The sequence below is a fragment of the Bombina bombina genome, chromosome 1 (assembly GCF_027579735.1).
Source record: "Bombina bombina isolate aBomBom1 chromosome 1, aBomBom1.pri, whole genome shotgun sequence".
Taxonomy (NCBI): Eukaryota; Metazoa; Chordata; class Amphibia; order Anura; family Bombinatoridae; genus Bombina; species Bombina bombina.
Genome location: NC_069499.1, coordinates 730,351,159 through 730,367,182, shown reverse-complemented (window position 1 = coordinate 730,367,182; position 16,024 = coordinate 730,351,159). Strand labels below are relative to the sequence as shown.

The 16,024-nt window shown below is 38.8% G+C and overlaps 1 protein-coding gene across 1 annotated transcript in view; it reads left to right on the top strand.

Moving 5' to 3' along the window:
* Positions 1 to 16,024, top strand: part of ATP11C (ATPase phospholipid transporting 11C) — a 345,758-nt gene that overhangs the window by 166,857 nt on the left and 162,877 nt on the right. The window contains 5 exon segments of the mRNA XM_053699245.1: positions 8,993 to 9,100; positions 10,951 to 10,963; positions 10,966 to 11,001; positions 11,004 to 11,077; positions 14,930 to 15,033. Coding sequence (XP_053555220.1) covers positions 8,993 to 9,100; positions 10,951 to 10,963; positions 10,966 to 11,001; positions 11,004 to 11,077; positions 14,930 to 15,033 — 335 coding nt within the window.

Here is a 16,024-nt window from a genome sequence, read left to right as displayed (position 1 = left end):
ATATATATAAAATCATGTCTCAGGTGAATTAACACTGTATATACAATCTTTTCGAATTTCCACACATATATATATATATATATATATATATATATATATATATATATATATATATATATATATATATATATATATAAAGAATTAGAAGTTAAGGTTTCACTGAAATCTAATATAAATATTTATGTAATACAACTGTATATATGTTTTTCACTTATTATTAAGTCACTTATATTTATAGTTGAATAAGGTAACATTGATCATAGTATGTTAGCCCTAGTAGTAATCGCATACATGATCACCGCAAATATAATTGTCACTAACAGTTGGAAGATAAGCTAGTAAGTCCATAATTGATACCCAGACATCTTGCGCAATAGTTTCCCCCCCTTTCAAAATGACATTTAACGTAATAACAAGTTAGTGGTATACACGCTATTAGGGACCTCATACTTACACACTCATTCAGTAATCGCGTGAGCGAGTCAGATCATGACGCGATATACGTATTGATGGGGGAGTCACCAGAATATTAGACCATACAGGATAGTGATTGGTTCACGAATACACACCTACAATGGAGGCGTGGTTGTATTTCGACTGGTAGTGGCGGCAATAAAAAAGCCGGTTTTGAACATTTTAAGTATGCCTGATGAAACGGCCAAGAGAGCCGAGAAACGCGTTGCAAAATTGACAAAAAATATTTCCTTGCTTGTCAAATACATTGTTATTTCTCAAGCCTGTATACGAACATGTTTTATTAAAGTATTTTGGTTTTACTAAATACTTTTGGTCTTTAATATATACGCTGAGAACAAGCAAGCCACTACCAGGAGTTGACGGTTTCCTGAATACCGGAGAAGAGCCAGCTGGTTTGCTCTGATTACCAGCCCGCTTCCACAAGCACATTGGTGTGCTGTGAAACTGTGTGAGTACCCTGCACATATATTACCAGCAGTTCAGTGTGTTCCAGTACATACAGATACACACATTTGTGCGCCTCTTTTTCATCCATTTCTAGAAATCCTATTCCCAGCTGGGGACAGTGTTTGAAGAGTGCAGCCGTCAACATTGAAGCTCCATTATTTCATATTGGGGAAGCATATGAAACCACACACACATATTGGAACTGTCTAGGATGATTATGGACTATCCAACAGAGTTTGACAACATTTAATGAGGTTCCCCTTTCCATTTTACATTTTATATTCATATCTACATTTTATTATTATATTTTTTTAAGGATCGTTTTTAATGCTGAAGTAACTTTGTCATTTTTACCCTATACTATATTGGTATATTTATGTCAATACTATTGTTAGCGCCCTCTGGGGACTTAGTTCTTGTTTAATGTTACAATATACATTAGTAAATTTAATTAAAAGATAATTCTTGGTCTCAATAATAGTGTGAAGCCTTAATATTGTTCAAAAATATAAATGAACCACAGATTTTTTTAATAAATTGTGTTCGAAACAAATAATATAATTGATCAGTTATATCTTTATAAATAAACAAAAGTTTTTTGTTATGTATCTGCCTCATGTTTTTTATTTCCAACATGAGATAATGTTCCTCGTTTGTATACATTAATTATAGCTTTTGAACAATCTGTTTGTGAAAACAGTCTCATTACTTCATTAGAGTATTGAAAAAAGTGCCTATTTATGTTTTAATTTGTATTGCTCAAACACAGTGTAATCATCCGACGTGCATTTTAATCTTATGTGTGTAGGCCCCAGTCATGCAGTCTGTGCGCTAATCTTTGAAGGAGATGTAAAATGATTATTCTGTGAGACAATTAGAATTGATGAGTATATATACCAGCTTGATCACTGAATACATTTCATTATAACTACTTGAAAGTGTGAATGCCACTTGCTTTTCTTTTTTGCATGGTGTTTAAAAAAAATAAAAAAATGAATAAAACACCTCTGTATCTCACATTTGAAGTACTAAAAACACTGTTTAAGTTTATGTGTGTATAGATACAGAAAACGTATGTGCTAGGGATAATAAGATAATATACTTCCACATGAAAAATAATTACTTTTACTAAGCATAAAAAGTCTAAAACTGCATGCATAATTGACTTATGTTTATTAAAATTGGAGAGACAAGAAAGAAAAGGTGCACTCATCAACATAACAATACTCAGCAGAGCATCAAATAAAGATTGCTGAGGTGCACCTTGAGGGCTCTGCAAGGCTTCTCTTTGTAAGTAATTAATGTTTACATTGTCTTCTTGCTGACCCATCCTAGTCATAAAATCTCACATCTAGCACTTTTAAAACATATCTGGGATTTGATATATTTCTAGGCACCTAAAAGCTCATAATAGTATGTAAACATTTCAATTCAAAAATTCACAGAGAAATCTAAAGGGATACTAAACCCAATTTCTCCAACATAGGTGTGTCCGGTCCACGGCGTCATCCTTACTTGTGGGATATTCTCTTCCCCAACAGGAAATGGCAAAGAGCCCAGCAAAGCTGGTCACATGATCCCTCCTAGGCTCCGCCTACCCCAGTCATTCTCTTTGCCGTTGTACAGGCAACATCCCACGGAGATGGCTTAGAGAAACTATGTAAAATGGACAAGTTCCTAGAGGTCCCGGGGCTCCCAGAAGCTTTTCCTATACCCAAGCGGGTGGCGGACATTGTAAATAAAGAATGGGAAAGGCCCGGTATACCTTTCGTCCCTCCCCCCATATTTAAAAAAATTGTTTCCTATGGTCGACCCTAGAAAGGACTTATGGCAGACTGTCCCCAAGGTCGAGGGAGCGGTTTCTACTTTAAACAAACGCACCACTATACCCATAGAAGATAGTTGTGCTTTCAAAGATCCTATGGATAAAAAATTAGAAGGTTTGCTTAAAAAGATGTTTGTTCAGCAAGGTTACCTTCTACAACCAATTTCATGCATTGTCCCTGTCACTACAGCCGCGTGTTTCTGGTTCGATGAGCTAGTAAAGGCGATCGATAGTGATTCTCCTCCTTATGAGGAGATTATGGACAGAATCCGTGCTCTCAAATTGGCTAATTCTTTCACCCTAGACGCCACTTTGCAATTGGCTAGGTTAGCGGCGAAGAATTCTGGGTTTGCTATTGTGGCGCGTAGAGCGCTTTGGTTGAAATCTTGGTAAGCGGATGCGTCTTCCAAGAACAAACTCCTTAACATTCCTTTCAAGGGGAAAACGCTGTTTGGCCCTGACTTGAAAGAGATTATCTCTGATATCACTGGGGGTAAGGGCCACGCCCTTCCGCAGGATAGGTCTTTCAAGGCCAAAAATAAACCTAATTTTCGTCCCTTTCGTAGAAACGGACCAGCCCCAAGTGCCACGTCCTCTAAGCAAGAGGGTAATACTTCTCAAGCCAAGCCAGCCTGGAGACCAATGCAAGGCTGGAACAAGGGAAAGCAGGCCAAGAAACCTGCCACTGCTACCAAGACAGCATGAAATGTTGGCCCCCGATCCGGGACCGGATCTGGTGGGGGGCAGACTCTCTCTCTTCGCTCAGGCTTGGGCAAGAGATGTTCTGGATCCTTGGGCACTAGAAATAGTCTCCCAAGGTTATCTTCTGGAATTCAAGGGGCTTCCCCCAAGGGGGAGGTTCCACAGGTCTCAATTGTCTTCAGACCACATAAAGAGACAGGCATTCTTACATTGTGTAGAAGACCTGTTAAAAATGGGAGTGATTCATCCTGTTCCATTAGGAGAACAAGGGATGGGGTTCTACTCCAATCTGTTCATAGTTCCCAAAAAAGAGGGAACGTTCAGACCAATCTTAGATCTCAAGGTTCCATCGTTCAAAATGGAAACCATTCGAACAATTCTTCCTTCCATCCAGGAAGGTCAATTCATGACCACGGTGGATTTAAAGGATGCGTATCTACATATTCCTATCCACAAGGAACATCATCGGTTCCTAAGGTTCGCATTCCTGGACAAGCATTACCAGTTCGTGGCGCTTCCTTTCGGATTAGCCACTGCTCCAAGGATTTTCACAAAGGTACTAGGGTCCCTTCTAGCGGTGCTAAGACCAAGGGGCATTGCAGTAGTACCTTACTTGGACGACATTCTGATTCAAGCGTCGTCCCTTCCTCAAGCAAAGGCTCACACGGACATTGTCCTGGCCTTTCTCAGATCTCACGGATGGAAAGTGAACGTGGAAAAGAGTTCTCTATCTCCGTCGACAAGGGTTCCCTTCTTGGGAACAATAATAGACTCCTTAGAAATGAGGATTTTTCTGACAGAGGCCAGAAAAACAAAACTTCTAAACTCTTGTCAAACACTTCATTCCGTTCCTCTTCCTTCCATAGCGCAGTGCATGGAAGTAATAGGTTTGATGGTAGCGGCAATGGACATAGTTCCTTTTGCGCGCATTCATCTAAGACCATTACAACTGTGCATGCTCAGTCAGTGGAATGGGGACTATACAGACTTGTCTCCGAAGATACAAGTAAATCAGAGGACCAGAGACTCACTCCGTTGGTGGCTGTCCCTGGACAACCTGTCACAAGGGATGACCTTCCGCAGACCAGAGTGGGTCATTGTCACGACCGACGCCAGTCTGATGGGCTGGGGCGCGGTCTGGGGATCCCTGAAAGCTCAGGGTCTTTGGTCTCGGGAAGAATCTCTTCTACCGATAAATATTCTGGAACTGAGAGCGATATTCAATGCTCTCAAGGCTTGGCCTCAGCTAGCAAAGGCCAAGTTCATACGGTTTCAATCAGACAACATGACGACTGTTGCGTACATCAACCATCAGGGGGGAACAAGGAGTTCCCTGGCGATGGAAGAAGTGACCAAAATCATTCAATGGGCGGAGACTCACTCCTGCCACCTGTCTGCAATCCACATCCCAGGAGTGGAAAATTGGGAAGCGGATTTTCTGAGTCGTCAGACATTGCATCCGGGGGAGTGGGAACTCCATCCGGAAATCTTTGCCCAAATTACTCAACTGTGGGGCATTCCAGACATGGATCTGATGGCCTCTCGTCAGAACTTCAAGGTTCCTTGCTACGGGTCCAGATCCAGGGATCCCAAGGCGACTCTAGTAGATGCACTAGTAGCACCTTGGACCTTCAAACTAGCTTATGTATTCCCGCCGTTTCCTCTCATCCCCAGGCTGGTAGCCAGGATCAATCAGGAGAGGGCGTCGGTGATCTTGATAGCTCCTGCGTGGCCACGCAGGACTTGGTATGCAGATCTGGTGAATATGTCATCGGCTCCACCATGGAAGCTACCTTTGAGACGAGACCTTCTTGTTCAAGGTCCGTTCGAACATCCGAATCTGGTCTCACTCCAGCTGACTGCTTGGAGATTGAACGCTTGATCTTATCAAAACGAGGGTTCTCAGATTCTGTTATTAATACTCTTGTTCAGGCCAGAAAGCCTGTAACTAGAAAAATTTACCACAAAATATGGAAAAAATATATCTGTTGGTGTGAATCTAAAGGATTCCCTTGGGACAAGGTAAAGATTCCTAAGATTCTATCCTTTCTTCAAGAAGGATTGGAGAAAGGATTATCTGCAAGTTCCTTGAAGGGACAGATTTCTGCCTTGTCTGTGTTACTTCACAAAAAACTGGCAGCTGTGCCAGATGTTCAAGCCTTTGTTCAGGCTCTGGTTAGAATCAAGCCTGTTTACAAACCTTTGACTCCTCCTTGGAGTCTCAACTTAGTTCTTTCAGTTCTTCAGGGGGTTCCGTTTGAACCCTTACATTCCGTTGATATTAAGTTATTATCTTGGAAAGTTTTGTTTTTGGTTGCAATTTCTTCTGCTAGAAGAGTTTCAGAATTATCTGCTCTGCAGTGTTCTCCTCCTTATCTGGTGTTCCATGCAGATAAGGTGGTTTTACGTACTAAACCTGGTTTTCTTCCAAAAGTTGTTTCTAACAAAAACATTAACCAGGAGATAGTCGTGCCTTCTTTGTGTCCGAAACCAGTTTCGAAGAAGGAACGTTTGTTGCACAATTTGGATGTTGTTCGCGCTCTAAAATTCTATTTAGATGCTACAAAGGATTTTAGACAAACATCTTCCTTGTTTGTTGTTTATTCTGGTAAAAGGAGAGGTCAAAAAGCAACTTCTACCTCTCTCTCTTTTTGGATTAAAAGCATCATCAGATTGGCTTACGAGACTGCCGGACGGCAGCCTCCTGAAAGAATCACAGCTCATTCCACTAGGGCTGTGGCTTCCACATGAGCCTTCAAGAACGAGGCTTCTGTTGATCAGATATGTAGGGCAGCGACTTGGTCTTCACTGCACACTTTTACCAAATTTTACAAGTTTGATACGTTTGCTTCTTCTGAGGCTATTTTTGGGAGAAAGGTTTTGCAAGCCGTGGTGCCTTCCATTTAGGTGACCTGATTTGCTCCCTCCCTTCATCCGTGTCCTAAAGCTTTGGTATTGGTTCCCACAAGTAAGGATGACGCCGTGGACCGGACACACCTATGTTGGAGAAAACAGAATTTATGTTTACCTGATAAATTACTTTCTCCAACGGTGTGTCCGGTCCACGGCCCGCCCTGGTTTTTTTAATCAGGTCTGATAATTTATTTTCTTTAACTACAGTCACCACGGTATCATATGGTTTCTCCTATGCAAATATTCCTCCTTAACGTCGGTCGAATGACTGGGGTAGGCGGAGCCTAGGAGGGATCATGTGACCAGCTTTGCTGGGCTCTTTGCCATTTCCTGTTGGGGAAGAGAATATCCCACAAGTAAGGATGACGCCGTGGACCGGACACACCGTTGGAGAAAGTAATTTATCAGGTAAACATAAATTCTGTTTTTTTCCTTTCATGATTCAGATAGAGCATTCATTTTTACGCAACTTTCTAATTTTCCCCTATTATTCATTTTTCTTCATTCTCTTGCTATCTATATTTAAAGGGACAGTCTACACCAGAATTTTTATTGTTTTAAAAGATAGATAATCCCTTTATTACCCATTCCCCAGTTTTGCATAACCAACACAGTTATAATAATATACTTTTAACCTCTGTGATTATCTTGTATCTAAGCCTCTGCAAACTGCCCCTTTATTTCACTTCTTTTGACAGACTTGCAGTTTAGCCAATCAGTGCTGGCTCCCAGATAACTTCACGTGCATGAGCACAGTGTTATCTATATGAAACACATGAACTAACACCCTCTAGTGGTGAAAAACTGATAAAATGCATTCTGAAAAGAGGTGGCCTTTAAGGTCTAAGAAATTAGCGTATGAACCTCCTAGGTTAGGTTAAGCTTTCAACTAAGCATACCAAGAGAACAAAGCAAAATTGGTGATAAAAGTATATTGGAAAATCGTTTAAAATTACATGCCCTATCAGAATCTTAAAAGTTTATTTTGGACTAGACTGTCCCTTTAACAAGCAGGAATGTAAAGCTTAGGAGCTGGCCTATTTTAGCTTCAGCACCCTGGATAGTGCTACATTTAGCCACCAATAAGCAAGTATAACCCAGGTTCTGAACAAAAAATGGGCATGCTCCTAAGGTTTATATTCCTGCTTTTTTAAAAAATAAAATAAAAAAAATAAAGCTAGCAAGAGAATGAAGAAAAATTGATGATAGGTGTAAGTTGCTTAAAATTGCATGCTCTATCTGAATCGTGAAAGAAAAAAATGTGTTTTTTAGTATCTCTTTAATCTCAACATAATAAGGCCTAACACATTTAAAGGGGTAAAGCTAACAGATCCCTAACAAATCAAGCCTCATTTAGTATTTGAGGAACCAGAGAGATATTAAAGCCTTACTTTTAACAGTGTATTTATTTATGTAGCTGCAGACAACACCTCATATACCACATGAGGCCTAGTTGTGTAACCACTGAGATATATACCTACTTTTTGCACAGGTGTCGCCTCCTCTAATATGTGCCCATTTTTAGCCCTGAAATTACAGACAAGAAGCAGTACTCTGAACCTTTCACTGAGCCACTCAAAGTGCAACTCACACATTGGGCCGAAAATATCAAGCTCCGAATGGTCTAAAAGACCGCTGCTTCATAACTTATCCGCCTGCTCTGAGGCGGCGGACAGAAATCAACCCGATCAAATATGATCGGTTTGATTGACACCCCCTGCTAGCAGCTGATGGGCCTCAAATCTGCAGGGAGCAGTTTTGCACAAGCAGTTTTGGTGAACTGCTTGTGCAATGATAAATGCAGACAGCGTATGCTGTTGGCATTTATCGATGTGCAGCGGACTTGATACACTACATCGTATCATGTCCGCTCGCACTTTGATAAATATGCCCCTATGTCTCTCTTCTTACTTTCCCAAACAATTGGTACTTTCAGATAGAAGATGAGCTTCAATTTGTTCTGTGGCAGAGTAGCCAATCTGGGCTTTAGTCTGCAGACAACAAGGATAGCCACGGTCATTATGTAGTATAAAATGCATTATTTTGCAGTTGTTATCTGATAATGTCAATTAGGGGCAGATATGTAGCAGAGATAGCCTTGAAAAGACAGCAGGTTCATTTCAGGTTCCAACCATTACAAAGGGGCCGAATTATCAAGCTCCGGGGCGGGCGGTATTGCACAAGCAGTTCACAAGAACTGCTGGTGCAATGATAAATGCCGACAGCGTATGCTGTCGGCATTTATCGATGTGCAGCGGACATGATACGCTACATTGTATCATATCCGCTCGCACTTTGATAAATATGCCCCAGAGTGTTAAATTTTCTGAGCTAAATTACATGAAAATGGGTCAAAATGAATAATAGAAATATAAAGATGTTTCATTATACATAACTAAACATTTTATATAAAAATCTCAAGGTGTTTACTGTTCCTTTTAATAGAACTGAATTCCCCTGTTATCAATATTTTGCGAGAACCTCACCTCTTGCATGAATTTATTTTATTTGAACTCTGTCTTAGTTTCTTTGTTTAACTCTGAATGGAACTTTTGAAATATGTCTGTGCACAGCTGATGCACATTTTGCCATGGGTTTACACATAATTAGAGTTATTTCTTCTTTTAGGGTTACGAAGATTGGCTTCGGCATCGAGCTGACAATGAAGTCAATAAGAGCACCGTTTACATTGTTGAGAATTCCAATTCTGTCAAAAAAGAAAGTGAAAAAATTAGGGTAAATAGTTTTCATATTGTTTAACATTCTTCAGTTCTGGTAACACATCCATATCAGTTTTGTTTGTGCTGTTACATTAGAGACGTTTAACATAATTTAGATACTCTCCATTTTCTGATGCTGCTTGAATGCTAATCGAAAAAAACACAAGCAGTAAGACCTAAAAGCCGCCAAAATGTAGCAGCTTAAAGTGAATGTAAATTTTGATGTTAAAGTGCCCGGTTTTTAAAGATTCGATTTATAACAGGGGCACTTTAATTCATCAAAATTTACATTTCACTTGTGTTGTGAAAAAATACCTTTTAATCTTGACAGCCGCTCCAGCTTCCTCCGCCCAATGCAATGCAATTTTAAGCAACTTTCTAAATAATTTACTACTTTATCAATTTTTCTTTGTTCTCTTGCTATCTTTATTTAAAAAGCAGGAATGTAAAGCTTAAGAGCTGGCTCATTTTAGGTTCAGCACCCTGGATAGTGCTTGCTTATTGGTGACTACATTTATCCAACCAATTAGCAAGTGTAACCCAAGTTGTGAACCAAAAATGGGCCACCTCCTAAGCTTTGCATTCCTGCTTTTTAAATAAAGATAGCAAGAGAACGAAGAAATTGATAATAGGAGTAAATTAGAAAGTTGCTTAAAGTTGCATGCTCTATCTGAATCATTAAAGACAATTTTTGGGATTTAGTATCCCTTTAAGGCTAAAAAAAATAATACTCCCCTCTGTTAAAGGAACATTAAACCCAAAAAACAAATTCTTGTGATTTTAGAGAGAGCATACAATTTTAAACAACTTTCCAATTTACTTCTATTATCTAATGTGCTTCATTCTCTTGATATCCTTTGCTGAAAAACATATTTAGATCGGCTCAGTAGCTGCTGATTGGTGGCTGCACATAGTTGCCTTATGTGATTAGCTCACCCAGGTGCATTGCTATTTCTTCAACAATGGATATCTAAAGAAGGAAGCAAATTAAATAATATAAGTAAATTGGAATGTTGTTTAAAATTGTATTCTCTATCTGAATCATGAAAGAAAATGTGTGGGTTTAATGTCCCTTTAAAGACTTCTACCTTCTTTAGGTTCTCCATAAAACAAATAGCAAATAATTTTAATTTGCCAAATTTGTCCTCTTGTTAAGTAAATTCTTAAGCCGGAAGGTTTTGAATGAATAAATGTACAAATAAGACAGAAACATTTTCACTACATGAATTTGTTTCAGAATGTTTCTGAGCCAGTTACAAGAAGCAGATTATACGGTTTTAAGTAGCTCTTAAGATACGGCGTCTATTCCTTGGCCGTTATGATCCACAGACAAGTACTCTAAACACATTCTTTTGTTGGAAAACCCAAATAGATTTATTTTCCATTTTTGCCTGGTAGCTACACTATCTTACTACACTATGAATACCCACATTTTTATTAGATGATTCAGATAGAACATGTGATTTTAAAGAGCTTTTCAATTTTCTTCTATTATCAAATTTGCTTAATTGTATTGGTATCCATTGTTGAAGGAGGAGCTATGCATTACTGGGAGCTAGCTGAACACATGGTAAACCAATTAAATAAGGCATTTATGCACAGTTAGCCAGTTGCTCCTAGGAGCATAGGAGACGGACCAAAAAAATGGGCCAGCTCCTAAGCTTACATTCATGTCTTTTTAAATAAAGATACCAAGAGAACGAATAAAAATTGATAATAGGAGTAAATTAGAAAGTTGAGTAAAATTGCATGCTCTATCCGAATCATGAAAGAAACAAATTGGGTTTCATTTCCCTTTAAATTGTGCGTGCACTCTAGGTGTACATTGGCTATTTTGAATGTTTTTTTTTATTTTTATAATCTTAGGTTGGGGACATAGTCGAAGTAAGGACAATGAGACTTTTCCATGTGACCTGATACTTTATCTTCAAGCTGTGAGGATGGCACTTGCACTGTTACCACTGCAAGTCTGGATGGAGAGTCAAACTTCAAGTGCTTTTTAACATCTCTGATTTTTTATTTTGTTCCTAAACCTGTGATATTCAAAATGTCCTACGTTATTTAATAAAGGATAATTTGGTTGGTTTTGCCTGTCATTGAGTGTGCTTAATAATCCAGCTTAATACCTAAGAGCAACAGTATGGTCCTTCAGTGCATTTAGTTGGTCTCAGTTTCTCCAAATTGTCTGTCTGCTCCCTAAGAATAGAGGTATTTTTTTAGCTATTTTGGAGCTAAATGCCACCGCAAACAAGTTTTATAAATAAACTTATAAACATAGAATTAGATGACCCTTAAGAACAAAAAGATCAATTGAGACTGCAAATGGGTTAAACACATAGTTAAAGTACTACTTGGGACCGCAGAACACTGCTGGTCCTGAGTGGAAACTGCCACTGATCCAGACAGCAGTACTAATAGCAGAACACTATTGTACTGTAACTTTTCAGTTTTAATTTGTTTCCAATGACCAGCTGGATAATATTAAATGTATTTTAAATAGTTTCTTTAGGTTTATTCTTACAATTAAAATATGGGGTGTTGCACATTGAGACCACCACCCATAGAGAGAAATAAGCTAAAGAGATCTGTGTTCCTGTAGGCTTAGCTCATTTGAATGGAAATGTTCTTTTGTACAATGGGTTGTGGTTTCAATTAGCCAAAACACCTATGTTGAATACAAAAATAACCCTAAAGCATTCATTTCCCATATAGTCAATTATCTGCAGGTTCTGGGTATGTCACAGTGTAGGGTTGCTTTAAGACACCTTTTTGTTTAGTTTGAGCATATAATTTTAACACTAGTGACCCTGCAAATGGGTTAAACACATAGTTAAAGTGCTCAGCTATTTCCCACTTGAATAACTCATTTACAGGGTTAAAAACAGAGCATTGCAGATTCATTGATGCTAAAATAACATTCTCTAACAAAATAGCGTTTAATGTCCCTTTAAACTGAAGCTGGTGGAAATGGTTTGGTATATATTGATAACAAATCCTTAAAGGTGTTTCTACCTGCTCAAAGTGTCAATTATGAAGTATATTTCTAAATCCGGTTAGTATGTTTCTATTTCACAATTTCACATTGCTGGAGCTCTGCTCTTGCTCCTGTGCATCAAACAAATCCCTAGTGTTTATGGAAATGTTTGTTGTTGTGGAAAATACTCACTAGAGATCTGGATGTGCGAGATTTACACTGTGTGCAGAATTATTAGGCAAATGAGTATTTTGACCACATCATCCTCTTTATGCATGTTGTCTTACTCCAAGCTTTATAGTCTCGAAAGCCTACTACCAATTAAGCATATTAGGTGATGTGCATCTCTGTAATGAGAAGGGGTGTGGTCTAATGACATCAACACCCTATATCAGGTGTGCATAATTATTAGGCAACTTCCTTTCCTTTGGCAAAATGGGTCAAAAGAAGGACTTGACAGCTCAGAAAAGTAAAAAATAGTGAGATCTTGCAGAGGGATGCAGCACTCTTAAAATTGCAAAGCTTCTGAAGCGTGATCATCGAACAATCAAGCGTTTCATTCAAATAGTCACAGGGTAGCAAGAAGCGTGTGAAACAACAAAGGCGCAAAAATAACTGCCCATGAACTGAGAAAAGTCAAGTGTGGCAGCTGCCAAGATGCCACTTGCCACCAGTTTGGCCATATTCAGAGCTGCAACATCACTGGAGTGCCCAAAAGCACAAGACATGGCCAAGGTAAGAAAGGCTGAAAGACGACCACCACTGAACAAGACACACAAGAAGAAACGTCAAGACTGGGCCAAGAAATATCTCAAGACTGATTTTTCTAAGGTTTTATGGACTGATGAAATGAGAGTGAGTCTTGATGGGCCAGATGGATGGGCCCGTGGCTGGATTGGTAAAGGGCAGAGAGCTCCAGTCCGACTCAGACGCCAGCAAGGTGGAGGTGGAGTACTGGTTTGGGCTGGTATCATCAAAGATGAGCTTGTGGGGCCTTTTCGGGTTGAGGATGGAGTCAAGCTCAACTCCCAGTCCTACTGCCAGTTTCTGGAAGACACCTTCTTCAAGCAGTGGTACAGGAAGAAGTCTGCATCCTTCAAGAAAAACATGATTTTCATGCAGGACAATGCTCCATCACACGCGTCCAAGTACTCCACAGCGTGGCTGGCAAGAAAGGGTATAAAAGAAGAAAATCTAATGACATGGCCTCCTTGTTCACCTGATCTGAACCCCATTGAGAACCTGTGGTCCATCATCAAATGTGAGATTTACAAGGATGGGAAAAACAGTACACCTCTCTGAACAGTGTCTGGGAGGCTGTGGTTGCTGCTGCACGCAATGTTGATGGAGAACAGATCAAAACACTGACAGAATTCATGGATGGCAGGCTTTTGAGTGTCCTTGCAAAGAAAGGTGGCTATATTGGTCACTGATTTGTTTTTGTTTTGTTTTTGAATGTCAGAAATGTATATTTGTGAATGTTGATATGTTATATTGGTTTTCACTGGTAAAAAATAAATTAATTGAAATGGGTATATATTTGTTTTTTGTTAAGTTGCCTAATAATTATGCACAGTAATAGTCACCTGCACACACAGATATCCCCCTAAAATAGCTATAACTAAAAACAAACTAAAAACTACTTCCAAAACTATTCAGCTTTGATATTAATGAGTTTTTTTGGGTTCATTGAGAACATGGTTGTTGTTCAATAATAAAATTAATCCTCAAAAATACAACTTGCCTAATAATTCTGCACTCCCTGTAGTAAAACCAAGATAAAGAGATGTTTAATGTATGTACATGCTAATGGGTTTACTAGATTGCACTTTCATTTACAGACTGTTATGTTGGCGCACTTCCTTGCTTTTTAATTTTCTATGAATAGCTTTGCTTAGCTCCAGACATTCTTGTGCCAATCAATAGTTTTTTATTTACCTGACTTAAGATAATACTCCAGTTATCATGGGCCTGTTAACATTGTAGTGGCTCAGGCATAATCAGTTAACAGTGACTATTATTTAATATCGCTAGAAGAATAACTGCATGTTCAGTACTGGTGCATCTTATTGGAAAAATCTTCATGGTGCCTCCCCTTCTATTATATACACCTACCCATACTTTTGGCTTCAGATTTTTTTTTATACCTAATTGGAGTTATTTAAGATAGGCTATAACTTTCTCCAATCTGAAGAACTTTTTTTTTTTTTGTATGGGTAGAGAAAACTGATAGGGTCATGTTGAACAATTCTTTTAACATGAGGGGCCATGCCTGCCTTCTTAAATCGTATGGTAGAAGTAGTAGGCACATTTTGATCTTGATTTTGACATTTATGTATTAGTTGAACACTTGTGCAAGGTCACTGCTCTATTACTTTTTTCCCAACTTAGTGTGTTTCCAGCACTTGGGAAAAACATTTTATTGTGAGCTTTTCCTCAGACTAAGGCAAAAAAAACAATTTTCTAATTGACCTTCTGTTATAAATGTTGCTTCATTCTCTTAGTATCCTTTATTGAAGTCAGCAGCAATGCACTACTGGAAGCTAGCTGTACTCATTAGTAAGCTAATGACAACAGGCATTTGTGCAGCCACCAATCAACAGCTAGCTCCTAGCTCTGAGGCTGCCTAGGTATGCTTTTCAGCAAGGGATATTAAAAGAACAAAGCAAATTAATTAACAGAATTAAATTGGAAGATTTTGAGTTTCATGTCCCTTTAAAAAAAAGTTTTTTATTTTTTATGAACACATACACATATATACTTACATATATAGCAGTCATTAATTCCTTTTTTGAGTACTTAATTTGTTCTTTAGGTTAGGTTGAGTATTATTTATGCATTAAAGTGTGTTTTTTTTAATTTTTGTTTTAGACCTATTTTGCTGTGCGGGAAACCACTGGCTTACGTACTATTGAAGCCATTGATAACCTTAAAGCGACCATTGAATGTGAACAGCCCCAGCCTGACCTCTATAAGTAAGTACCACAAGCTCTGGTTGGTTATATTTTGGGCTTTCCTCTATAAGCTAGGAGCAAATGTAAGTCCACATTCTTTATATCTGCTTCAGTTACAATTATTTTTTTGGCCTTGGCAGGACAATAAAAAGAGAGATTTGTTTTGAAAAATGCATATTTAATGTTCTTAATAAAACCACCTTTTGTTATCTTGGCTGTGTAGGTATCGTCTGCCTTCCAGTTGGGAGCTTTGGGCAGTTCTAGAGATCCTATTTTGGGGTGCAAACACCCCACAGAGCTGAAAATAGCAGGAAGCTCGGGTTAAAGGGACAAGTCGAGTCCAAAAAAAAACTTTCATGATTCAGATAGTGTATGTTAATTTAAACAACTTTACAATTTATTTTATCACCAATTTTGCTTTGTTCTCTTGATATTCTTACTTGAAAGCTAAACCTAGGAGGTTCATATGCCTCATGTCTTAGACCTTGAAGGCCGCCTCTAATCTGAAAGCATTTTGACAGTTTTTCACCACTAGAGGGAATTAGTTCATGTGTTTCAAATAGATAACATTGAGCTCATGCACATGAGCTTACCCGCGGAGTGAGCACTGATTGGCTAAAATGCAAGTCTGTCAAATTAACAGAAATAAGTGGGCAGTCTGCAGAGGCCTAGATGCAAGGTAATTACAGAGGTAAAAAGTGTATTATTATAACTGTGTTTGTTATGCAAAACTGGGGAATGGATAAGAAAGGGATTATCTTTTTAAACAACAACAATTCTGGTGTTGACTGTCCCTTTTAAGTCATGGAGGTGTTGTGGGTGAGGTCAGCTTTGTAGAGGCAAAGTCATTGGATTTTCTGTGGGTAGAGTTAGGTTGTTCAGGGAACGTAGCTTGCCATAAAGTGACAGCAACAGGGAAGGTTTTTTTGTTCACCTCCACCTCAGCCTAAACCAACACACAATGGGGGTGCAAAATAATAGATAGCACCCCTATAGAACCAAAACTCTGTTA